The sequence below is a fragment of the Macaca thibetana genome, chromosome 14 (assembly GCF_024542745.1).
Source record: "Macaca thibetana thibetana isolate TM-01 chromosome 14, ASM2454274v1, whole genome shotgun sequence".
Lineage (NCBI taxonomy): Eukaryota > Metazoa > Chordata > Mammalia > Primates > Cercopithecidae > Macaca > Macaca thibetana.
This window is the reverse complement of record NC_065591.1, coordinates 13227759-13253128: the sequence shown is the minus strand read 5'-3', so window position 1 is coordinate 13253128 and position 25370 is coordinate 13227759. Positions and strand designations below refer to the sequence as shown.

At 44.3% G+C, this 25370-nt stretch overlaps 1 protein-coding gene across 3 annotated transcripts; it reads left to right on the top strand.

Moving 5' to 3' along the window:
- The first annotated feature begins 8640 nt into the window (after positions 1-8640).
- MS4A8 (membrane spanning 4-domains A8) lies at positions 8641-23573 on the top strand. 3 transcript variants are annotated; one of them, XM_050757000.1, is made up of 7 exons: positions 8641-8879; positions 9972-10191; positions 12454-12576; positions 16000-16059; positions 17742-17873; positions 22786-22899; positions 23075-23573. In XM_050757000.1, the coding sequence occupies exons 2-7, from the start codon at positions 9973-9975 to the stop codon at positions 23177-23179; spliced, it is 753 nt and encodes a 250-aa protein (XP_050612957.1). In that variant the 5' UTR covers positions 8641-8879; position 9972; the 3' UTR covers positions 23180-23573. The 3 variants fall into 3 exon arrangements, with proteins under 3 accessions (XP_050612957.1, XP_050612959.1, XP_050612958.1); XM_050757002.1 differs by lacking the exon at positions 22786-22899; XM_050757001.1 differs by lacking the exon at positions 8641-8879 and having other exon boundaries at positions 9970-10191.
- Positions 23574-25370: the final 1797 nt, after the last annotated feature.

Here is a 25370-nt window from a genome sequence, read left to right as displayed (position 1 = left end):
TGAAGGGTGGGAGGAGGAAAAGAAGCAGAAACGTAACTATTGGGTATGGGGCTTAATACCTAGGTGATGAAATAATCTGTACAACGAACCCCATGACATAAGTTTACCTATGTAATAAACCTTCACATGTACGCCCAAACCTAAAAAAACACACACACACAAATATTACTAGACCTAAAGAAAGAGAAAGACAACACCACGCTAACAGTGGGGGACTTAACCATCCCACTTGCAGAACTAGACAGATCATAGGGAGAAAAAATTAACAAAGAAACATTGGACTTAAATTGGACTTTAGACCAAATGGACTTAACAGGTATTTATGCACTGGTGTAATCTTGGCTCACTGCAACCTCCACTTCCTGGGTTCAAGAGATTCTCCTGCCTCAGCCTCCCAAGTAGCTGGAACTACAGGCATGCACCACCATGACCAGCTATTTTTTGTATTTTTAGTAGAGACAGGGTTTCAGCATGTTGGTCAGGCTGGTCTCGAACTCCTGACCTCAGATGATCCACCCTCCTCGGCCACCCAAAGTGCTGGGATTACAGGCATAAGTCAGTGCACCTGGCCCAGAATGTGCATTATTTTTATCAGCACATGGACCATTCCCCAAGATAGACTACATGTTAGGCCACAAAACTAGCCTTAAGAGATTTTTAAAAATTGAAATCATATCAACTATCTTCTCAGATGACAATGCAATAAAGCTGAAAATCTGTACCAAGAGAAATTTCAGAAAGTATACAAATACATGGAAATTAAACAGCATACTCCTGAACAATCACTGGGTCAATGAAGAAATTAAGACAGAAATTTAAATTTTTTGTGAAATGAAAAGAAAAACACATCATACCAAAACCTGTGGGATACAATGAAAGTAGTTCTATGAGGGAAGTTTATAGCATTAAATGCCTACATCAAAAAAAGCAGAAAGATGACAAATTAACAGCTTAACATTGTACCTCAAGGACGTAGAGAAACAAGGAGAAATCAAACCCAAAATTGGCAGGAAAAAAAAAAAGGATCAAGGCAGGTCTAAATAAATCAGAAACGAAAAAAGAATACAAAGGATCCACGAAATGAAAAGTTTGTTCTTTGAAAAGATAAAATTGATGAACCACTAGCTAAACTAATAAGAGGGAGAGAAGATTCAAATAAACACAATCAGAATTGAAAATGGGGACATTACAATTGATACCACAGGAATACAAAAGGCTCTGGCATAAGCATTTGGGTGCCTACTTGGGAAGTGACCCAAGACTCACTGTGAAAACAATGGAAAAGTGATACAAGAAAGTCAATGGGCTATGTATTAATGAATGACTTCTGTTATGGGGAACTGGTGCTCAATGCTGTTGGGGACTTTCTAAGAGACGGATGAAACACACTTCAAAATTATCTGTCTTAGGGGACAGAGAAGCTAGGCTAGTTATCCAGCATATGCACATTACGCTGGTTAAGAAAAATTCTTGCAGTATTAACTTCCCAGTACCTATGGCCTGCCCATACGTATGTATCCTCAAAAAAGAAAGGAGTTATCCATAGATGTGGAGACTGGCTGAAGATGGGGCATCAGTAGCATTTGCTGCAGAGTTTGCTGGGAGTTTGAGACTGCAGTGAGCTATGATCACATCACTGCACTCTAACTTGAGCAAGACTCTGTCTTAAGACCTCCAGAGTGGATCAAGGGAATATAGACGCTGCATCAACAGCATTTGCTGCAGTAGGTTTGGACAATAATAATCTCCCTGTTATGTCTCTGGTCCCTTCTAGAAAGTTGGCACCATTTCTATAAACTCAATTAAAAGGTGGCAAATTTCACCTTCTACAATATCTGGTTAAACCTAGTCCCGAATAGCCCATGTGCACTAGGGCTTCGCCACCTACATGTCCTCATTCAGATGCCTCTTATTATTTCTGTCAGTACAGTTTGGTTCATGTTACTTGTCTTTACAAAAAGCTATTGACTTACTTTATAGAGTTAGAACAATGCTAAAGTCCATTTGGAAAAACAAACATGCAAAAATAGCCATAAAATATAATGAAAAAGGAATCATTACATGGGAGACTAACTCTACAAGACATTAAAGTACACTGTAAAGCCTCTATAATTAAAATACTATTGAAATAACACATGAAGAGACAAACAGACCAATAGAAAGGAAGAGAAAGAACAAAATTAGAACCAAATGCATATAGAAATTTAGGCTGTGACAGAGGTGGCATTTCAAATGCCACTGGAGACAAGATGGACTATTTAGTAAACTGCCCTGGGGCAACAAGGTAGACTTTTGGAAAAATATCAAATCAGACCCATATCTCACAGCATTCACAAAAAAATACATTTTACATATATTAAGAATCAAAATGTAAAAAGTAAAACGATACAAGTATTAGAAGAAAACACAGTTAAATTCCTATTTAATCTTAGTGTTAAGAAAGGCTTTCAAACAATGACTCAAATTCATAGGTAATAAAATGTAGGGACCAGCCCTACAGGGTCTGTGGGTTTTTCTCCCCATGTGCAGAGATGAGAGAGTGTAGAAATAAAGACACAGACAAAGAGATAAAAGAAAAGACAGCTGGGCCCGGGAGACCACTACCACCAAGATGCAGAGACCGGTAGTGGCCCCAAATGCCAGGTTATGCTGTTATTTATTGGATACAAGACAAGGGGGCAGGGTAAGGAGTGTGAGCCATCTCCAATGATAGGTAAAGTCACATGGGTCACGTATCCACTGGACAGGGGGCCCTTCCCTGTTTGGCAGCCAAGGCGGAGAGAGAGAGAGGAGAGACAGCTTACGCCATTATTTCTGCACTTCAGAGACTTTTAATACCTTCACTAATTCTGCTACTGCTATCTAGAAGGCAGAGCCAGGTGTACAGGATGGAACATGAAAGTGGACCAGGAGCGTGACCGCTGAAGCACAGCATCACAGGGAGACGGTTAGGCCACCAGATAACTGCAGGCAGGCCTGACTCATGTCAGGCCCTCCACAAGAGGTGGTGGAGTGCAGTCTTCTCTAAACTCCCTTTCCCGGTCTGCTAAGTAGCGGGTGCTTTTCCTTGGCACTGACGCTAGCGCTAGACCACGGTCTGCTTAGTAGTGGGCGCCTTCTAAGACCATTACTGGCATTACTGCTAGACCGAGGAGCCCTCTGGTGGCCCTGTTCGGGCATAACAGAAGGTTCACACTCACCTGGTCACTTCTCACCATGTCCCCTCAGCTCGTATCCCTGTATGGCCTGGTTTTTTTCTAGGTTATGATTGTAGAGCGAGGATTATTATAATATTGGAATAAAGAGTAATTACTACAAACTAATGATTAATGATATTTATATATAATCATATCTATGATCTATATCTAGTATAACTCTTGTTATTTTTATTAACTAGGATCACCATCGCCATCATTGCTTGTCGTTGAGTTTGGACTTATCTTCGGACTCCTTGGAGGCATCTGCAGACTAAAAGTAGACAACATAAGCATACCAATATTAATAATGCCAGTGACAACAATGATCCTCCAAGGGGTTTGATCCATTTAAAGGGATTAAGATCAGATAATTCTTTAGTTATCCTTTCAAAAGTATCTGAGCCAGGAACAGTGGATAAATGAGCCTGTGAAGCCTCAAAAATTTGTGGCTTAAGTTTTGAAATATCTAAGGTTAAGTTATCATCCCAGGCTTTTAAATGTCCTTTTCCCAGCTATGTTGATCTTTATTATAAGCATAAGGCATTATGCAGTAATCAGAAGTATTCTAATCACACTGTAATTGCATACAGTGTTCCAAATTCATAACTCTATCTCCCAGCCATATTACACTTTGACAGAGATCATTAATTTGACTAGCTAATTTTTGATCAACTTGAGTCTGAGAATTCCAAAGTCTGGAGGAGTTTTTCTGCCGTGCTTTAACATATTGAGCAGTTTGAACAGAATTGTGGATCGCAACTCCAGTGGCTGCTGCCGTTGCAGTAACCGCAATTAGACCTGCAATGACTGCAATAAGAGTAAAAATAAATCTCTTTTTTTTTTTGAGGATACCTTCAAGAACTTCATTGACTGTGTGTGTGGAGGGGGAAGACTCCCATGGACGATGTAAAGAAACTGGTATCCATACCTCCTCCCTAGCCCTTACCAAGAGAATACTTGTGGAATTAAAAGTAGCATCAATGCATGTGAACAGCTTACAATTATCACGTTCTATAGTTTGTGTATTGGAAATGATAATTATATTTCCAACCAACAGCATGTAAGGGGGTTTGACACAGCTCCTGATAGGTATCACCTGTTCAGACATCAAGGTAATGTTGAATGGTGTTTTGGTATTAGTGGGAGAGAGTTGATAGGTAGCGTTCCATATCTTTATTCCTGTCGTAACTGCAGCTAATTTCCATAATTCAGGATGTTCTGGGGTAACAATGGGATGAATCATTTTTGGTCTAGGAGGAACAATGCCTGCGTCCATCCATTTGAATGGGTAAGGAGACACCCATTCTCTCAACCTGTAGGACTGCCGTCCGTCATCTACATATTGTAACAAATCATTAAACTCTGAACATGTCGTATTTTGGCCAGAGCAATCCCGCCAATAATGCCCTTTTGAAGCCCAATCAATAACAATACCCGTAGCTAGACTTTGGAACACTACAGCCTTGGGAGCATTACAATCATTCCATAAAATTGAATTCACTAGAAAAGGTCCCTTTGTAGGTTCCTTTGGGCAGTCTGGCAGTCCTTTTGTTTTATTGCTGTTAGTAGGGACAGGAACTCTCCATTTCTCACGTGGATTAAGTTTAACAGAAGTTGAAAAGAATTGCAACTAAACACATTATGTACTTGATAAGAATCATTTGTAAAGGACAGTACTGTCCACATCCAATTCTGGTAAAAATAAGCTGAACAACCAGGTGACATCCCAATGCATAGTGCTGGATATTTATAGCCAATTGACAGATTAAAGTGCATACCTTCTTCTTTTGGTTGAACTGGAAACCTATCATCATTATGGACCAGCATGAATGCACTACTATTAGTGTAAACTTCGACTGAGGAGTCCATCCAGGAGACAGACCAAATTAAAGGGGGAAAAGGAACATATGCCCAGTAGGTATAATTTTGAGTTGCCCCAACTAGTGGTATACTCACCGCTGCACTACCATAAAGGCAGCCAGAATTATATTACCCATCATTTTGGGGATTCCTTTTTCTTTTAACAATTTTTCTGTTCGATGGGATAAGACCTTTATTTGACCCCATGTTGGTGGAGTTGAACGAGTGGTGTTGTAGGTCACACAGCGAGATTTTGTCTCAGTGTCGAGGTCATGACGTTTATGTGTCAGGCGGCGAAACTTGCTTTTTGGTTTCTGAGGGGTCTTTGCCTTTTGTTTCTGGGAGCGTTTTATCTTTGGAGTTATGGTGCGATTTCAGTTGTCAGGAGGGAACCCACACGGGCTGTTGTCCTATTCCTTGAGGTAAGACTTTCCAATGTGCTGCAGGAGTGATGTTGCTAAGGGTTGGAAATGTGAAAGCAAATTTTTCAAAGTCCTGAGGGGACAGAGGAGTGTCAAAGAAGCAGTCTTTAAGGTCAATGATGATAAGTGGCCAATACTCAGGAATCATAGTGGGGGAGGGCAAACCGGGTTGTAATGTCCCCATAGGTTGAAGGACAGTGTTTACTGCCCTGAGATCAGTGAGCATTCTCCACTTACCAGACTTCTTTTGGATAACAAAGACAGGTGAATTCCAGGGAGAAAAAGAGGGTTTGATATGTCCCAATTTTAACTGTTCAAGAACCAAAATATGAAGTACCTCCAGCTTACTTTTTGGGAGCGGCCACTGATCTACCCAAACCAGTTTCTGAGTTTTCCAAGTCAAAGGGATGGGATCTGGAGGCTTGATAGCGACCACTTCTAAAAAGAATAACCAAGTCCTGTAGAATCTGATTTATGGGTAGGTATAATAGGCTCGGTGATGCCTTGTGCTGATTTTCTTAAGCCCATACCTTGAACAAATCCCATTTTGGTCATAATGTCTTTACTCTGCTGACTGTAATTGCCTTGTGGAAAAGAAATCTGTGCCCCTCCATTGATATAAAAGATCTCTTCCCCATAGGTCAACAGGAATGGGTGTAATGAGGGGGCAAATAGTTCCAATCTGTCCTTCAGGGCCCATGTTATGTAAAATTGTGGAACTTTCATAGACTTCTGAAGCCTGACACACGCTCCTTTGGCCAGTGTCGGGGCCATTGATGTAAAGTGATAATAGAAACATCAGCACCTGTATCAATCATTCCCTCAAACTTCCTCCCTTGAATATGCATGGAGCACATAGGAAAAGTGTCAGAAATTTTGCTGGCCCAATAAGCTGCTTTGCCTTGATAATCTGTGCCACCAAAACCTCCGTTTCTCGTACAACAACTGGATCCTAAAGGAATGTAAGGGAGTATCAGAAGTTGAGCAATGCACTCCCCAGCTGCCGCATTCCAAGGGACTGCAGAGCTAATGACAATATGAATTTCACCTGAATAGTCAGAATCAATTACACCATTATGTACTTGAACACCTTTTAAATTTAGACTTGAACGACCAGGTAGCAAACCGACACTGCCAGTCGGCAAGGGACCAAAAACACCTGTGGGAACTGCGGCTCTCCAGGCAACAGAGAAATATCTCTGGTACAACAGAGATCTACTGCTGCTGAGCCTGTGGTGGCAGGGGACAAGCATTGTACTGAGATTCGTGCTGGGGCTGAGCTGTTAGATCCCGTGGCACAAATTGCTGAAGTGGGAATTGGGTTGGAGGTTGAATGGATTGGACTGGGAAGGCACCCATCTGGCCGGACACCGGGGGCTGGGAGTTGAGGAATGCCCCGTTGTTTAGAGGGGCCTGGGGCTGGCGCCTCGTCCTGTTTCCCTGGTTGTTAAGAGACTGTAAAGGATTACCATCAATATCAAATCTCAAATGGCATTGAGCAGCCCAGTGATTTCCCTTTTGGCATCGTGGACATAAAGTAGAAGGTGGGATTTTTGTTGCTGAAAAATTTTGTTGTTGTTGGTGGTGGTGGTGGTGGTGGTGTTGAAAAGAACGGCGACCTGTACACCGGGAACAATTTCTTTTAGCATGTCCTGTCTGACCGCGTATAAAGCATTGGCCAGAGAATCGTCCGGGCATTCGAATAGAGGCCATGGCTTGTGCCATGATCATTGCTGTGTGCAGAGTTCCTCCCACCCCTTCACAGGCTTTAATGTAGGAGGTAAATATACCACCCCCCGGTGGAATTTTGCCTTTAATGGGGCAAATAGTTGCCTGACAATCTGGATTTGCTTGTTCATAAGCCATGAGTTCTACAACAAGTTGTTGGTAGTGGCTATCAGGGATAGCTTTTTCCGCTGCGTCTTGGGGATGGGCAATAAAGTCTAGGTAGGGTTCATGGTGTCACTTTCTGACGGCCATAAAGGATGGGCATACTTTGCCATCCCAAGCATTTAAGCAACATTTTCGCAGTTGTTCAATAACCTCATCATTTAGGTATAGTTTGGTTTCGAATTGCAGCCCACTGACCCAGTCCCAGTAACTGGTCAGCTGTAACGTTAACAAGATGATTGGAGCCCTGATTAAGACGAATGCGTTCCTGGACAGCATCAACCCACCAAGTCCTGAATTGTAAATACTGGGATTTAGATAAGACTGACTTTGCTAAAATTTCCCAGTCATAGGGCACCAAATGTTTATCTTCTGCCAGGGCTTTTAATGTGGAACGGACAAAAGGAGAGTTGGTGCCATATTGCTTTACTGATTCCTTGAAATCTTTGAGGAATTTAAACGAAAAACTTTCCCAAGTAGCAGGAAGTAGCTGAACCTGACCTGGATGTATGGGGTCAGGTTGAACTACTGCCTGAACGGCTGGAATACCAGGTACTGGCTGTGCCCCAGCGGCAGGCAGTAGTGGAGCCTGATTATTTCCCTGAGCAGCCTGATTGTCGGGCTGAGGGGCTTGATTATTAAGCTGTTGATCTTGATGAGCTGCAGGGTCAGCCGCTTGCTGAGCAGGATCAATGGGCTGTGGGTGATTTTGTGCCACTGGGGTGGTGGGTACTGGAGGTTGTAAAATTGCAGGAAATTGCCAGGCTTCAGGATCACCATATTCCCTTGCCTGAGCTATAGCCCTCATAAGCGGAGTGTCATTTTCAGGAATGTATGTAACTTGTTGCTTATGAGCGGCAATGTTAGTGTTGGCAACAGCAGTAGCAGCTGGACCAGGAGCAGAAAAAAGGTTGGAATTTTGAATGGAGGAAGAGTTGAGAACTTGAAGGCCAGGATGAGACCAGATTACCTGCTGAGCTGGTCTTTCATGGGCCTGAAATCCAGGCTGCCATGGCAACTGCAGACCAGGCTTCAAGGGAACCTGAGGCTTCAAGAGAGCCCGATTTGTAGAAAAGGAACCAGGCTTCAAGGGAGCCTGTGACTCCAAGGGAGTCCGATTAGCCAAAAGGAACCAGGCATGAGAAAACTAGGCTGTGGAGGGATAGGGTTGAGGGCCTCATTACTGGGCGAGAATTGTTATGTCATCCTGTCTCATGTTACAGCTAAATACAGCGCATCCTGGGTGCCCAGTTCGTTCTGTGTCTCCCAGAGCAACCAGCCAACCATATTTCACTGTCTCATTAACCAAAACAGGAAATAAATATGAAGGAAACTGAGCTGTAAGCAGCACGTAACCTGGCCTGCATCCAGGAAATAGAGGACTTTGGATCCTTCTAACCCTACCACCCAACTGGTCCCAGTACATTCGTTCTCTCAGGAAAAAAGCAAGGTCCCGACAGCAAAGAAAAGGGAATAGGATCAAGAGATACGTGGCTGCTGGCAGAGCAAGGTGAGTCTGCTTAATCTGGTGGTTGGTAACTGGGAATTGGTGATAAGGTTTTTCTACCAAATGATACTTATGGCAAACCAGTGTGGGTGAAGGATAGGCAGAGTGTATTGTACTAGCTTTATTGGGTCTGCTCCAAGAGAAAGAAAGACAAAGACGGGAAATGGAGGGGGACGGGAGAAACAAAAAGAAAAAGAATTTTTTAAACCACATCAGAATTTCTAAGTAGCCTAGAAAATTGAGCAGTAGAAGCCACCCAATGAACATACACTGCCTTGGCAATGGGGCTTCCCTTGAGGAGGATAATCTCCATTTAACTAATATTGACATAACTGGGACCTTGGAGGATTCTTGTCCACTCTCTCACCCCGTTTCCTTTTCCAGAAAATAAGAGAATTGAACTCGATGTTGTCCAAGAGATTTTCTAGTTCCGAAATTTTGCTTTCAGCCAGTACTAACATATGCAAAGCAGCACTCTAAACACTATGAGAGACCAGGCACAGTAGTTCACGTCTGTAATCCCAGCACTTTGGGAGGCCAAGGTGAGCTGATCACCTGAGGTCAGGAGTTCGAGACAAGCTTAGCCAACAGGGTGAAACCCCATCTGTACTAAAAATATAAAAATTAGCCGGGTGTGGTGGCAGGCGCCTGTAATCCCAGCTACTCAGGAGGCTGAGGCAGGAGAATTGCTTGAACCCAGGAGGCGGAGGTCGCAGTGAGCCAAGCTCGTGCCACTGCACTCCAGCCTGGGTGACAGAGCGAGTCTCTGTCTCAAAAACAATAAAAAATAAAATAAACACTGCGAGAGACACAAAGATGGAAAAGATGGACCCCTTGCCCTCTGGTAGCCTTTACCCTCTTTGAGTCTTAGTTCTCTCATCTGTAAAACCGGGTGGGTGAGAGGATGAAAGGGAATGTATTTGTAAAGCACCTCTTAAGTGCCCTATAACTGATGTCTATTATTTGTAACGTGGGATTCATAAACTTGTAGAGGGTTAAGATGCTCCAATGAGCTAGAAGAAGTAAAAGTCCTCTTTAAATGTAAGTACGAGTCCATACGTGAGGGACAAGTCTGTCGCATTTATTTTTTGGCAGCATGAATTCGATGACTTCAGCAGTTCCAGTGGCCAATTCTGTGTTGGTGGTGGCACCCCACAATGGTTATCCTGCGACCCCAGGAATCATGTCTCAGGTGCCCCTGTATCCAAACAACCAGCCACAAGTCCATCTAGTTCCTGGGAACCCACCTGGTTTGATGTCGAATGTGAATAGGCAGCCTGTGCAGAAAACTTTGAAAGAAGGCAAAACCTTGGGGGTAAGTGGGATTTCCCTTTGCAGGCCACGGACTACACAGCTGGACTGACAGCAGAGGGGAAGGGAAGGCCTGGGAAATACACAAACACTACGTCTCGCAAGTGAGGCTGAGCTGATCGCGCCTTGCCAAACACAGGTCTCTTAGAAAGAAAGCTCAGCTGCACAGCATCATGGGGGAGGCCTCTGTACAGGCCTTGTATTTTCTGATTTAGGCATTTTAGGAAAGAGAAAGAAAAGCAACAAAAAAGCAGTGTGCTTGAATGTTGATCCTGTTGCCAGGCTCCATGCCCAGCCCAGTGGCCTCAGAAGAAAGGGAAAGGGGTCCCAGCAAGACCAAAGCAGACCACAAGGTGGAGTCAGAATCCAGTAAGATCGAATCAAATAGTTGCCCAACAGGAAACAAAGCAGGTTAGGCAATCAACAACATAAATGCTCACAGTAACCCCTGAAAGGCTGTCCTGCGCAGGACAAGGAAAGGCCCATTTCACTGTGTAGCCAAATGATGATGAGCATGAATTCGGATGCAGACTGCCCGAGCTCCGACCCTAGCACTACGGGAACATAAATTGATACAACCCTTAGGGAGGGAAATTTGTAACTGTCAAATTTGCAAAATATCCAATAATTCCATTACTGGAACTTCATCCTCCAGATATGCCTGTATCCACAAAAACTGTGATATGTATGAGCTTATTCATTGCAGCGTGGTTTGTGATAACAAAAAAATTGTAATATCCATCAATATGATACTGGTTAAGTCAGTATATTGTGCATCCAAAGAATAAAATGTAGTGGAGCTATAAAAAGCACAAGAAAGCTCTTTATGTAATGATAGGGACACACCCCGAGATATGGAGTTAGTGGAAGAAAGAAAGGGGCAGACACTGCGTATTATTTGCTGACATTTATGTGAATTTATGGAAATAATATATTTGTATTTGCTACCACGTGTGTAATATACAAACATACACAGATGTTCTTTCATTTACAATGGGATTATGTCCCAATGTACCCATCATAAATTTAAAATATCATAAGTCAAAAATACATTTAATACATGTAACCTACCAATCATCATAGCTTAGCCTCACCTACCTTAAACATATTCAGAACACTTAGGCTAGCCTACAGTTGGGCAAAAATCATCTAACACAAAGCCTATTTAATAATAAGTTATTGAATATCTAATGTAATTTATTGAATACTGGACTGAAAGTGAAAAGCAGAATGGTTGTATGGGTACTCCAAATACGGTTTCTACTGAATACATGTCACTTTCACACCAGAATAAAGTTGAAAACTCTTTGTTTTTTTGAGACAGAGTCTCACTCTGTCACCCAGGCTGGAGTGCAGTGGCACGATCTTGGCTCAGTGCAACCTCTGCCTCCTGGGTTTAAGCGATTCTCCTGCCTCAGCCTCCCAAGTAGCTGGAATTACAGGCACCTGCCATCATGCCTAGCTAATTTTTGTATTTTTATAGAGACAGGGTTTCACATGTTGGCCAGGCTGGTCTTGAACTCCTGACCTCAGGTGATCTGCCCATCTCAGCTTCCCAAAGTGCTGAGATTACAGGTGTGAGCCACTGCGCCTGGCCCACATGGCACTTTTTATAAGGATACCAGTCATATTGGATTAGAGACCCATTCTACTCCAGTGTGACCTCATCCTGGCTAATTACATCTGCAACAACCGTATTTCAAATAGAGTCACATTCTGAGGCACTCAGCGTTAGAATTTCAACATATGGATTTGGAAGAGGGTTGGGAGAGGGGAGCATAATTCAACACATAACAATATCCTAAAGAAATAAGAGATGAAGGCAAATTTTTACATACAAGAATGTTTATCACAATGTTACATATAATAGAAAAAAGTAAAAATAATCTTACCTGTCCAATAACTCTGTCTCAACTACTCCACAGACCATCCATAATGGGATCTGAGCAGCCCCAAAAAAGCATATGTTCCAAGAATACCATGAGGACACATTCATGATGAAATATTAAGTTAATAAAATTCAGGGCCATGTTGTGCTATCAAGCTATATATTCGAAAAGAATAATGGGAGAATACACCAAAATGTAAACAGTTGTTTTCTCCAGGCGGCGGGGAGATTATACGTAGTTTTTATTTCATTTTTGTATTTCCCATATTACTTTTTAGGCCATGAAAATAAAACACATATTAAAATTAAAAGTAGGCTCATAGGGGAGGCAGGACCCAGCCTCAGAAACAAGACTTCAGCTTGTGGCTCTCCTGACAGGCCATCCAGATCATCATCGGCCTGGCTCACATCGGCCTCGGCTCCATCATGGGGACAGTTCTCGTGGGGGACTACCTGTCTATTTCATTCTACGGAGGCTTTCCCTTCTGGGGAGGCTTGTGGGTGAGTAATGCAAGTACTCCTGCAGATGAGTCCCCAGAAGGTGCCAAGGCACTCAAGGCCACCTTGCCAAGTTGTGCAGCTGTGCCCTGCAGAAGGTTCCCAGCCACCCAAATGTGGGGGATAGGAATCCAGCCAGCCCTGGCCTTGTTCCACAAGTATATGAGTTTGATAGGGCCGCCCCAACAAAGTGTAGTACCACAGGTTGGGTGGCTTTAACAACAGAAATTTGTTATCTCACAGTTCTGGTAGTTGAAAGTCTGGCATGGGGATATTAGCAGAGCGGTTTCCCCTGAGGTTTCTCTCCTTGGTTTGCAGATGGTCTTCTCCCTGAGCCTTTCCACGGCCTTCCCTCCATGCCTGTGTCCTAGTCTCCTCTTCCTACAAGGACACCAGTCATATAGGATTAGGGTCCCCCCGATGACCTCATTTAACCTGAATTACAGTTTTAACAACCCTATCTCCAAACACAGTCACATTCTGAAGCACTACAGATTAGGGCTTCAACCTATGAAATTTGGTGGGAGATAGAGGGTGTGGACACAATTCAGCCCATAATATCAAACTACAACCCCGTAAGGTGACTTCCCCTCAAAAGGGATGTATTTTCTTTTTTCTTTTTTCTTTTTCTTTTTTTTTTTTTTTTTTGAGATGGTGTCTCATTCTGTTGCCCAAGCTGGAGTGCAGTGTTGCATTCTCGGCTCACTGCAATCTCCCCTTCCCGGGTTAAGCAATTCTCCTGCCTCAGCCTCCCTGGTAGCTGGGATTACAGGCGTGCACCACCACGCCTGGCTAATTTTTGTATTTTTAGTAGAGACAAGATTTCACATTAGCCAGGCTGGTCTCAAACTCCTGACCTCAGGTTATCTGCCTGCCTCAGCCTCCCAAAGTGCTGGGATTACAGGTGTGAGCCACCGCACCTGGCCAAAAGGGATGTATTTTCTTAATTCACAAAGAAAACATCCACATGTAAAGAATACACTGGGAATAGCGCCTGGCGTTGTTGAACATAGGCCCACAAGCCTGAGCTCCAGGAGGAAAACACGCAGCAAGAGTGAAGAGTGGCTTCCCAGCTGTAGAACAGCAAGGGTGTGAGTGTTTCAGCAGCAGGGTCTCAATCTAGATCTGCAGATGGGCTTTGGGTGCTCCATTTTGGCAAAATACCTAATATGTTAAAGGTGCATTATTTTTCTGGAAGGGTCCATAGCTTTCGTCAGATTATCAGAGTGATCTGTGACTCCATAAAATGTTAAGAACTACAGTCCTTCCACGTCAGTTTATTACCTTTGTGGTTCCTTTGCAGTGTCACCCTGCCCACACACACACACACACACACACACACTCTCCTTCTTCCCTCTCCACCTTCCTTTCTCCTTTCTCTCCCTTCTGTTACAGTCTTTCTCCTGACTCACACACCTACCTATGACACTAATGCAACTTTCCTCATAAATGGCACAACTCCAGAGTAACCTAGGTGCCAGTCCAAGTCACTCTACCTCGTAAGAGTTAAATAAAATAGCCTAGAGCTATCTCCATCCCCCACAGCCACACAAGGTCTGCAAATGAACAGGGCTCCTCTAGCGAGGCTCTGCACACACCCAAACTCAGAACTCAAGCCCCTTTTCCTTCCCATAACCACTCACAAGATACCTGTTCCTGTATCTCCGACCTTCGTGGAATGCGGGGCTGCGGAGAGGGCTAGCATCACGGCCACCCAGGCCTACCATTGAGCACACAATGCCTGCCACTGAGCACTGGATTCCAGCAAGTGCCGGTGAGCAGCAGGCAGTTGTCCTGACATCTCAAATGCCTCACTGACCACGCCCCCTCCCACCAGGCTGCTGAGTCCCTTCAGCCCTCGTGACTTTCCTCCTTTTGCTCTTCTGCAGGGCAGTTGTGCTCTTCGCTGCTTTCTTGATCCCAGGACTGTCTTTCTATTTCCCAAAGATCAATATCCTCTTCTGAAACAAAGGCCCATCTCCTCTGGCACCTCAGAAGGACTGAGAGGGACATCGAAAGTCCAGCCCTTCCTCCCCATGAAATCTCTACAAACAGAAGGGTGTGAACCTGAGATTTGTTTTTCCACTCATAGGAGAATATGGCCTTGGCCTTGGAAGGCAGAAGCTGCTGGAATAAGTTTTCATTGTAAATAACTATTTCCACTCTATGGCACATGCACCTGCCCTGGGTGGGAGGGAACATGGGTTGAGGGTTAGGAACATGGAGTCTGAAATCAGCTGCCTGGATTTGATTCTCAAATGCATGTGCCATAGAGTGGAAACAGTTATTTACAACGAAAACTCTGCTGGATGATGTTGTGTGAGTTGCTTACAATCTCCAAGCCTTAGTCTCCTCGTTGATAAAATGGCAAGAGTAATAGTGCTTGATGGGCCACCATGTGGTTAAATGAGGCGAGGTTAAATAGGCACTTCGTGTGTTGGCAGGAGGGCGGTGATGGGTTGCTAGTCAGTATGCGGCTTCTTTTGGGAGTGATGCAAATGTTCTAACTTAGATTGTAGTGATGATTGCACAACTCTATAAATATACTAAAAATAATTGCATCATGTACTTTAAATGGGTGAATTACATGATATATGAATTATATGTCAATGAAGGCTTTTTGTAAAAAGAATTTTCTATAGTGCCTCACAAATGCTAGCTCCTATTAAATCATAGCTCACGCCCTCTCATACCACTGTTGCTAGCCCATTGGGCCAATGATGGCAAGCAATCCCATCAGCCACAGTGCCTGCAGAATACCAGTGTTGGATGAAATGCACACAGTCGACATCATCATCCTGTATTTGATGTTCAGCATTGTAGGAACACAACGTTTATCTGAGTAACTAAAAGTTATTTGTCCAGATATGCAGACAGGCAAGGATTGATTTCAGGCTTCTCTCTAAAAGCATCAGAGAAGATGCTGGTAACCCCTTCCTTCTTCCCTCCAGAGACACCAAACCTAACTGAATCTTGATATAAAGATTGGAAAACAATAGGGTGTACATGTGGGAAAATAAAATACAGGGAAATAATCCAACATTTATTGAGCATCTACTATATGCAAAGATATGCTAAATGCCAGATATAGGGCATAAGTTATCTCATGCCAATGACTCTTGGGAAGAGCTAGAAATTTTTCTATTTTGAAGATGAGGAAATAAAGATTTAGAGAACTTAATAACTTACCTAAGGTCAAGAGTTTCTAGCTAGAATTTAAAACCAGGTTTGCTGGGTCCTAGAATATATATTTACCCCACCCCAGGGCCCTTTCACGCAGTACAGAACAGCTCATTTTTTCTGTTCCCCATGTTGAGCTGATGGTTCCAGCAAAGGTACCCACTGTGTGTGACCAGAATCACAGAAGCCTGGGGAAGGGCACCCTAGCCCCTGACCTCTTTCTAAACCCACTCTGTTCTGCACCAGTTTATCATTTCAGGATCCCTCTCTGTGGCAGCAGAAAATCAGCCATATTCTTACTGCCTGGTAAGTTACACTCTGAGACCAGCTCTTCCAACTGGAGACTTACAGAATGGTGTCACAAGGGGGAAAATAAGGTCACATATGATTCCTCCCGCAGCCTTGCACCTACTATAACCAGACACAAGGTGCTCACATACATTTCTGCTCAGGCAGACTGGCCACAGGAGCCTAGCCCTGGAGTCACAAGTAGAAAAGTCCCAAGAGGATGCAGAAGTGAGAAGGGGCAATACAGTCACCTTAGCTAAGGCATCAGAGTATGGAGAGCGGGAGAAAGAGAGAGGTAACAGCTTTCCTAAGAAACCCTGCCATGGAGAGGCACAGAGCTCCCAGGGGCCCAGGGCTGCCCTCTAGCAGAACAAGGAGCCAAGAATACCTCCAGTACACAGAGCAGGGCTCCGGGGATCTGAAGGAGGCTCAGTCACTTGCTTCCCTAAGGAATCCAGCCGACAGAGCTCTGATAATCAACACAGACAGAGCTTTGTGCTCCCCTAGTAACAGACCAAGAAAGTACCTTCATTTGTCTCACAAGCAGGGTGAGGGTACCCTTTATGAAGGGTAAAGGGACTCAAGGTGACCAGGTCCCTACAACCAGATGAGATCTATTTCAAAGTCTTCAAAAGAAAGCTCAAAATATCAAAGCATATCTTTCTGCACATGACCCAGAATCGTGGAGTATCTGAGCCTATCACAGCCTGAGACACTTGAGCTGAGGCTCTATTTATCCTATGGGACAAATAGGTCAAGTGTTTCCCAGAAACTATTCTTTTTTCTTTTCTTTTCTTTTCTTTTTTCTTTTTTTTTTTTTTTTTTTTTTTTTTGAGACGGAGTCTTGCTCTGTCCCCCAGGCTGGAGTGCAGTGGTTTAATCTCTACTCACTGCAGACGTCGCCTCCTGGGTTCAAGCTATTCTCCTGCCTCAGCCTCCTGAGTATCTGGGATTACAGGTGCACACCACCATGCCCAGCTAATTATTGTATTTTTTGATGTTTTGGTAGAGATAGAGTTTCACCATTTTGGCCAGGCTGGTCTTAAACTCCTGACCTCAGGTGATCCGCCTGCCTTCGCCTCCCAAAGTGCTGGGATTACAGGTGTGAGCCACCACGTCCAGCCCCAAAGATTATTCTTGAGAACATTTCTCCCGTGCTATGCTCAATGAAGATAGTTAGATGAACTTGGGAAAATCTCCATGTATTGTCCTCTCTCTGAAAGATCTAAAAGATCTAAAATCCTCATTAAAGGCTCTGAGATCTAAAAGATCTGAAAGATCTAAAATCCTCATTAAAGGCTCTGAGATCTAAAATCCTCATTAAAGGCCCTGCCATGATGATCTGTTTACCTTTGCCCAACCCAACTATTTTCAAAGCTAACTTACCCCCAAAACCTTTCTTGCACAGAACACCTGTTTACTTGCAGTGGAAATAGGGTGCCTGGGATTTGCATTAAGAAACATTTTTTGATGAAAAGAGTTATAGAGATGGATGGTGGCAATGGTTTCAGAGCAGTGCCGATGTATTTAAAGCTACTGAACTGTAACACTTGAAAATGATTAGGATGTTAAATTTTACATTGCATATATTTTAACACAATTTTAGAAATTGGGGGGAAAGAGAAACACTTGTTGGGTCTCCATTCATCTCAGTTATAACGGTTTTTCTTGCCCACCCTGACCCTCTGTGTCTTCTTCAGCTGTCTGGCAGTTTGGGCTTGAACATCGTCAGTGCAATCTGCTCTGCAGTTGGAGTCATACTCTTCATCACAGATCTAAGTATTCCTCACCCATATGCCTACCCCAACTATTATTCTTACGCCTGGGGTGTGGTGAGTATCCCTCTCAACCAAAGATCCTCTAAGTTCTGAATTAGCTCCATTGAGAAAACTCCCGGAAAGGACCTGACAACCAAGCTTCCTCATTGAACATGGTAGGAAAAGGAGGTGCTTTCAGAATAGGAATAAAGTTTAAAGTCCTTGACCCATAGCTTTAAGCACATGACCTTTCTCAGTTTGGGTCTCTGCCTTTGTAAAACAATACCTACCTTGTGGCAGTGTTGAGAGAATGAAATGCAATTTTACAAAGAATACATATGTACCCACCAACCAGCACCTCTCTTCACATTCTCTGCCTTCTTGCCCATTACTATAAGCAAGAGGTTAGCAAACTTATTCTCTAAAGGACCAATAGTAAGCATTTAGGGTTCTGCAGGCCTACAGTCTCTGTCATGCAGCTATAGCTGCCTAATAGCAGCCACAGAAAACACTAAACAAATGAACATGTCTGTGTTCTGAGAAAACTTTATTTACAAAACAGGCAGCAGGCAGGATTTGAGCCATGGATCATAATTCGCCAACCTCTACTACACACTAGCACTGTCCAATAGAAATATGCAAGCCACATATGTTATTTTAATTTTCTAGTTGCCACATTTAAAAGAGAGAGAGAGTGAAAGCAATGGGTGAAACTGATTTTAATAATCTGTTTTATTTAACCCCGTATATCCAAAATATTGTCATTTCAACGTGTAATCAGTATAAAAACTTGGTTCACTATTTTGCATTTGGGGAACTAAATCTTTGAAATCCAGTGTATATTTTGCACTTATGGCACATCTCGATTTGGGACCAGCTGCATCTCAAGTGTTTAAAAGCCAGATGGGAATTGTGGCTGCTGAATTGAACAGGGCAGCTACAGATGAGCTACCTGTGTCCCATGTAAATTCAATCCTCCATCTGCACAACTGAGTCCATCATCTCCTACCTGCTGAAATTCTCCTCCCCTCTCCCTCACCCCATCTCTCCTCTACATCATCAGTCTTTCCCCCTTTACTGGGGCTTTTGCATCAGCATTAAGCATGCTTTTGTTTCTTAAAAAACAAACCAACCAACCTCCTCTTCGTTCTACTTCCTTTACCCGCTACCACCATATCTCTCTGACCCTCTTGGCAGACAAATTCTTAAAAGAATTGTCTACACTTAGTGACTCCAATCCTCTTCTCTCATATTCTCTCTGAACCTGCTCCAATTAGACTTTCAGCCTTGCTTCCCCCAAACACCTGCTCTTCTCCAAATCCCCACTGGGGTGATTGGTCCTTCTTCTCCGAGGGACTTTGCTTGACTTCCGGCCTCCACCCTCACTGGTTGCCCTCTTCTCTGTCTCCTCTGCTAGTTCTCTTTTTCCCAATCTCTTAGGCTTAATAATTGGTTCTCTGGTTTTCTCTCTCTATTCATTTGTCTATCTCATTTAGTCTGGCAACTTGCAACACCTTGTCTATGATAATTCTTCCAGAATACGTGGCTCCAGCCAAATCTTCTCCCCTACACAGCACTCTAGCATGTCCAATAGTCAACTCAACAGCTCAAAGTTCATACGTCCAAGTCTGATCTCCAGATTTCACTTCCCAAACCTTCTCTACTCAGTTTTCCTGATTCCAGTTGATGGTAACTCCATCCTTCCAGTTGCTCAGGACAAAACCTTGGAGTCATCATTGACCCTCTCTTTCTGTTACACCTCACAGCCAATCCCTCAGGCAATCCTGTTGGTTCTACTTTCAAAATGCATTCAGAATCCTGCCATTTTCCCCCAGCCCCTCTACTCCCACACTGGCCCGAGCCACCGCATCTCTCATCTAGTCATGAAAACAGCCTCCTAACTGCTCCCCTTCTCCTACTCTGGCCTCACTGCCGCTGTTGATAGCATGGTCACCAGAGGGATCCTTTGGAGACATAAGATCACATCACTTCTCTGCTGGCATCTTACTCAGAAAAAAAGTCAATGTCCTTCCAGCAGCCTAAGATGCTGGCCCTCTGGTGCCCCCAGACCCAGGCTCTGCTGCCATCCTCTGGCTCTGCTGCTGAACCATGGGAACCTCCTTGATGTTTTCTCCAACACTCCAGGCATGTTTCCACCTTCAGGCCTGGAATGTTCCCTTTGACTGGGGCACTCTTCCCTCAGATGTTCCCACAGCTTCCTCCGTCCCTTCCTCACCTCCTTCAGATCACTACTCTGCAACCACCTTCCCAATGAGGCCCACCTTAAGAACCCAACACCCACACTCTCCCAGTAACCCGCTTCCCTTCCCCTCATCTATCTTTCCTGTAGTCTATACATCTAACACCCTCTGCAACTGACTTATTTACTACATTTCATGCTTACTGCCTGTCCCTAGAATGAGCTTCTTAAGGACAGGGATGTTTTCTGTTTCACTCACTGTCATACCTCAAATACCTAGAACTGTGCCTGGCACACGGTTGACACTCCATAAGCATTTGTCAAGGAATAAATGAATGTGCCAGCTGTGATGCGTACTCAGTAAACATCAACAGCCATTAACTGTTGTTTATATTCGATCGGATCTTTTTATCTGCAGGAGACGTAAAGACTTATCTTTCCAAGATTCTTAGGCAAAGCCCCTCCCTAGAGACCCTATGGACCAAGTCCATGTCATTTATCAAAAGTACCTTGAGTTTCTCCCCTCCCAGAAACATTTTATGACTCCCAGATACTGTAGGATTAAAGTCCAAATTCCTCAGCCAGGTATTTGCCCTCTCTGGGGGGTCTGGCTCTGTCTCACTGTGCCCTACAGTTCACCTCCCTTCGACTCTGTCACTCACCCTGAACCCCAGCTACTCCCATCCACTGGGAGAGGCAGCCACACCAAGTATGTGGGAATTTTCCTGCTGGGAAAGAACCAATCAGGGAGGCATGGACTGCCCAATACAAGAAATTAAGAAGCAAATGCTGGTGGAGGAACTAAGGGAAAGGAAGATGGGAGAAGAGTTTAGGAAAGACTAACCCCAAGCAGCATAGCTATTTGCCCTGGATTAGAGGGAGCAGCAATTTTTGATTCAGAAAACTTGGCTTTTAATCTTTGTTCTGCCAATGATTGATCTTGGAATGAGAACTCGCCCCATGCCCACCACCCATTCCAACTTCAAGCCTCAATCATCCCATCTGAATGTGGAGGGTCGGGCTGCATCCGAGCTTTACAAATAATGACCCAAGGAATGGAGAGGCTCCAGGGTTTCAACAGCAGGAATTATTTTTCATCAAATAACAAATATCTCAGATGCTTGAGGGACCCCTTTTCCATGATAGATTTTATGTGTAAAAAAATTTTATTTAAAAAAAATTGAAGAGGACCAGCATATTTTGCCCGGGCCATTCTACTCTAAGTCTCTGTGATCCGTTGACTTGGACATCATTATCCTGCCCTCCCCTTTTCTTGGGACAACTGCCTCTACCCTCACCCTCTCTGAATCCCTTCATGAGAATGAACCTCTCACTCCTCAGTGCCCTGAGATATCTTTTTGCTGTTCTGTAGCTCTTACCCCATCTGATGTGAATTATAATTATCATCTGCGTCTGTTTTCCTACTAGCTTGTGCCTCCCAGGATGCATTTCTTAGCAGCTTCTACCAAACCACTTGCTAAATAGAGAGGAAGGAGAAGAAAAGGGTCTAAGGAGAGGCCTCTCCAAAAGAGAGAATTCTCCAAGCATCTGGCTGTCACCAATACTGTTTTTAAAAGTCATAATTGAGATAATTGAGGCTGGGCGTGGTGGCTCACACCTGTAACCCCAGCACTTTGGGAGACCGAGGCAGGTGGATCACTTGAGCTCAGGAGTTCAAGACCAGCCTGGGCAACGTGGCAAAACCCCATCTATACAAAATATACAAAAATTAGCCAGGCATGGTAGCGTCTGCCTGTAATCCCAGCTACTTGGGAGGCTGAGGCACGAGAATCACTTGAACCCAGGAGGTGGAGCTCACAATGCTGAGCTTATGCCACTGCTCTCCAACCTGAGTGGTAGAGCGACACTCTGTCTCAAAAAAATTTAAAAATCATAATTAAGAGGCATTTATTTGGTACCTACTGCATGCCATCCACCTTCATTATGAAATATTCTCATGACACATAATTGAAACCCAAATGGCAATGGACCTTTCCTGGACCTTTTAGATTGAAACTCTCTTCCTAGACACTCTGGAAGGCCCCATTCTCCTGGGTATTCTTGGGTAACAGCAAGTGAGGTTTTTTTTCTCCTGGTTACCTCCTGCTATGGTTAAATTACTTCAGTTTGGGGATCCTTTCACTGACTCTCCTTCCCAAGCCAGAGAAACAGCCGCAATTCCTCCCCTCCACAAAACACCACTGTCACAGTCAAGAAAGTCTTTTCAGACGCTGACTTTTTCCCAAAGGTTCAGAGGGATGGTGGAGGTTTACATCAGAGCCCAGCAAACCACCGATTACTGAAGATTAGACATCCTTGCTTTGAGAAGTCTTCATTTCTCACAGGAAAAATTCATTTTCCTGTGGCCTCCCCCGTCCCACTACGGTGTTCTGCTCCTTTTTCCTCTAACCATCTCCCTGTTCTCTCTGTGGCTTGTCCATACCCTCCAATTCCTATCCACGGCCTCCCCAGAGCAGTGTCACTGCTCCCCTGTCTGACTCCAGAGCACGCCCTCAGGTCTCCACACCCGAAGCAAACTCTCAAGGGGCTTCCCTAAACATGGTCATCCCTTTTCTCAGAGGAATACTACCAAGTAAATGTTGCAATAACAATTCTTTTACTCCCACACTTGATCCTTACAAAAACCCGGTGGGAAATTTCCCCCCGTGAGTCTGAGGATAGGGGACTTCCACAAAGCCATAGAGAGTCCATGGCAGGGTCCCCAGTGAGAGGTCAGTTCGGACCCCAGTCCAGTGCTCCTGTCCTCCCCATCTGCTCTGCCTCCAGAACCCTGGATTGGCGATTTCTGGCGTGCAGCTGGTCTTCTGCCTCCTGGAGTTTGGCATTGCATGCACATCTTCCCACTTTGGCTGCCAGTTGGTCTGCTGTCAATCAAGCAATGTGAGTCCCAGGGCTCCTCAGTGGGTGGAACGATGCCCCCAAAAAGGTGGAGACAAGGGAGCGCTTTGTGCTTTCCACTGCCTGCTCAGGAGCAGGAGTAGTTCCTCGGTGCCCGAGGCCTTTGGCACATGCCCGTGTCCTTCTTAGCATGCCCCCGTGTGCCTGTGTTTTCCAGGTGAGTGTCATGTATCCAAACGTCTATGCAGCAAACCCAGTGGTCATCCCAGAACCAGTGACCTCACCACCAAGTTATTCCAGTGAGTTCCAAGCAAACAAGTAAAGCTACAGATTCTGGAAGCATCTTTCACTGGGACCAAAAGAAGTCCTCCTCCCTTTCTGGGCTTCCATAACCCAGGTCGTTCCTGTTCTGACAGCTGAGGAAATGTCTCTCCCACTCTTCGTACTCTCACCTTCATTCTTCAATCAGTCTAGTAAATCATGCTGTTTCTCTATCAAGAAGAAGACAGAGATTTTAAATGGATGTTAACGAAGAGGGCCTCCCTAGGGCGCATGCACCTGCACATATGCGGGCATCCAGCCTGGGGCCTTGGCACACACACATTCATGTGCTCTGCTGCATGTGAGCTTGTGGGTTAGAGGAACAAATATCTAGACATTTAATCTTCACTCTTTCAATTGTGCATTCATTTAATAAATAGATACTGAGCATTCAATGTGTTCAAGGCTCTCTTCATGGCAGGAGGGGGCTGGACATTGACATGACACAGTCTTGGACCTCAAGGCACTTCTGACCTCAGGAGAGAGGACACCAGGACATCCGGGGAGCAATTTTCACTCACAAAGGGCAACATGGGGGAGAGGCAGAAGGAGTACAGAGTGAAGTATGATTTATTCTGGCTGTGATGCAGAAAGGAAGGAATGAGGAGAGCAGAGGACAGGTCTGGTTGGGGGAGCAACATCTGAATGCAGCACTAAAGGACAGTGAGGATTTTCAGTGTAATAAGGGACCACATGGTTTGGGAGGCCTTTGGAGAGAATGATCTGTCCTTTTAGATTCTGTTACCAATAATGCAACCAAATTCACAAATGTGCAAGAATGTAGAAGGAATCTTCCAGAGACATAAGGCCAGGACATCATTATCCATAAAAGGACTAATTCCAAAGAGAAATGGCTGTGTCACTATGGTTACCACTTCTGCATTTACAGTGGCAACAGCATCTAAAAGGACTAATCCTTTCAGCAGATGACTCACTCTCTCCAAAGGTCTCCCAAACAGCATGGTCCCTCATTACACTGAAAATCCCTCACTATCCTTTAATGACCCACTTAGATGTTGCTTCCTGAACCAGGCAAAATTTAAATATTGTTGTGTATGATAACCGATGGGCATCCAAGAAGTTGCATTCTGAGGGGTTATAGCAATCATCTCTAAAGTCCAGGTGTTGTCAAGCTTTCCTTAGCTGCAGAAGCACTGCAAGAATTTGTTTGTTTGTTGTTTGTTTTGATTACTAAATACAAAATGTGATTTTGCTCTTGTAAATAACTTTGTTCTTGGGGTTATCTAAGAAGCTTCTTCTAAATGGCATGCAGTTAGAGATCTGTCACCTGTACACGTGCATCTTCTCATCTTCTCTGATCAGGGATCCTTCTGATGCCCATCAGCTAGCCAGGAACAGGAGAGTTTTCATTTGCTAGAACTAAATGGGCCTTAGGAATTACAGACCTCCCGAAAAATTGATTTCTCAAGTGAAATATGAGGCATGTAATATCCTGGTTCTAGATCAGTCCTTCACATATCTGTTTTGTAAGCCATGAGATTAGGACATTGAGCTCCCCAAAAGGGATCCATCTGTTTGCACCATTCTTTGAGGGCTGGGTAAACAGAGCAAGCCTGCCCCTCTCACCACCTCCTTTCTTATTGCTGCCTCTTGCTGCCCCATCTAACTCCACACCTGCTTCTCATTCTACAGAACTCTACCCCTCAACCCTGACCCTCCATTCTGTTCTCAGAGCCTCCTTCCTGATATTTCTGACCTAGGAGTTAACTCAGATATTGCTAACATAGCTCACTTCCTACAGTGTAGGTCATCCCAGAGAAAGCATTTCTAACACATCTGGTGCCTCTCCAGATGGGGGCACCTGACCCGCCCTCCTGAAGTCACCATGGGGCTTGTTGGAACAGATTCTTTCCTATCTTATCACCTACTATATTAGTCCTGTGTTCTAGGCCCTTGTCCCAGGGGGACCAATTGCCAACGTAGGGTGACAGCTCATTGCATAAAATGCTATGCATTCTCTGCACCACCCCACAAGCCCTCCATCCACAGGGCTCCATACCCTCCCTATCCACTCCATAACAATGGAACATAAAACCCAGAAGAGATCTCAGAGATCTGTGGCCCACCCAGCTATTTAACCATAGCACTGTGGTAGTGCAATGGTTTAAATCTGCCCTCCAAAACTCATGTTGCAATTTAATTGCCATTGTAATGCTATTTAAAGGTGGAGT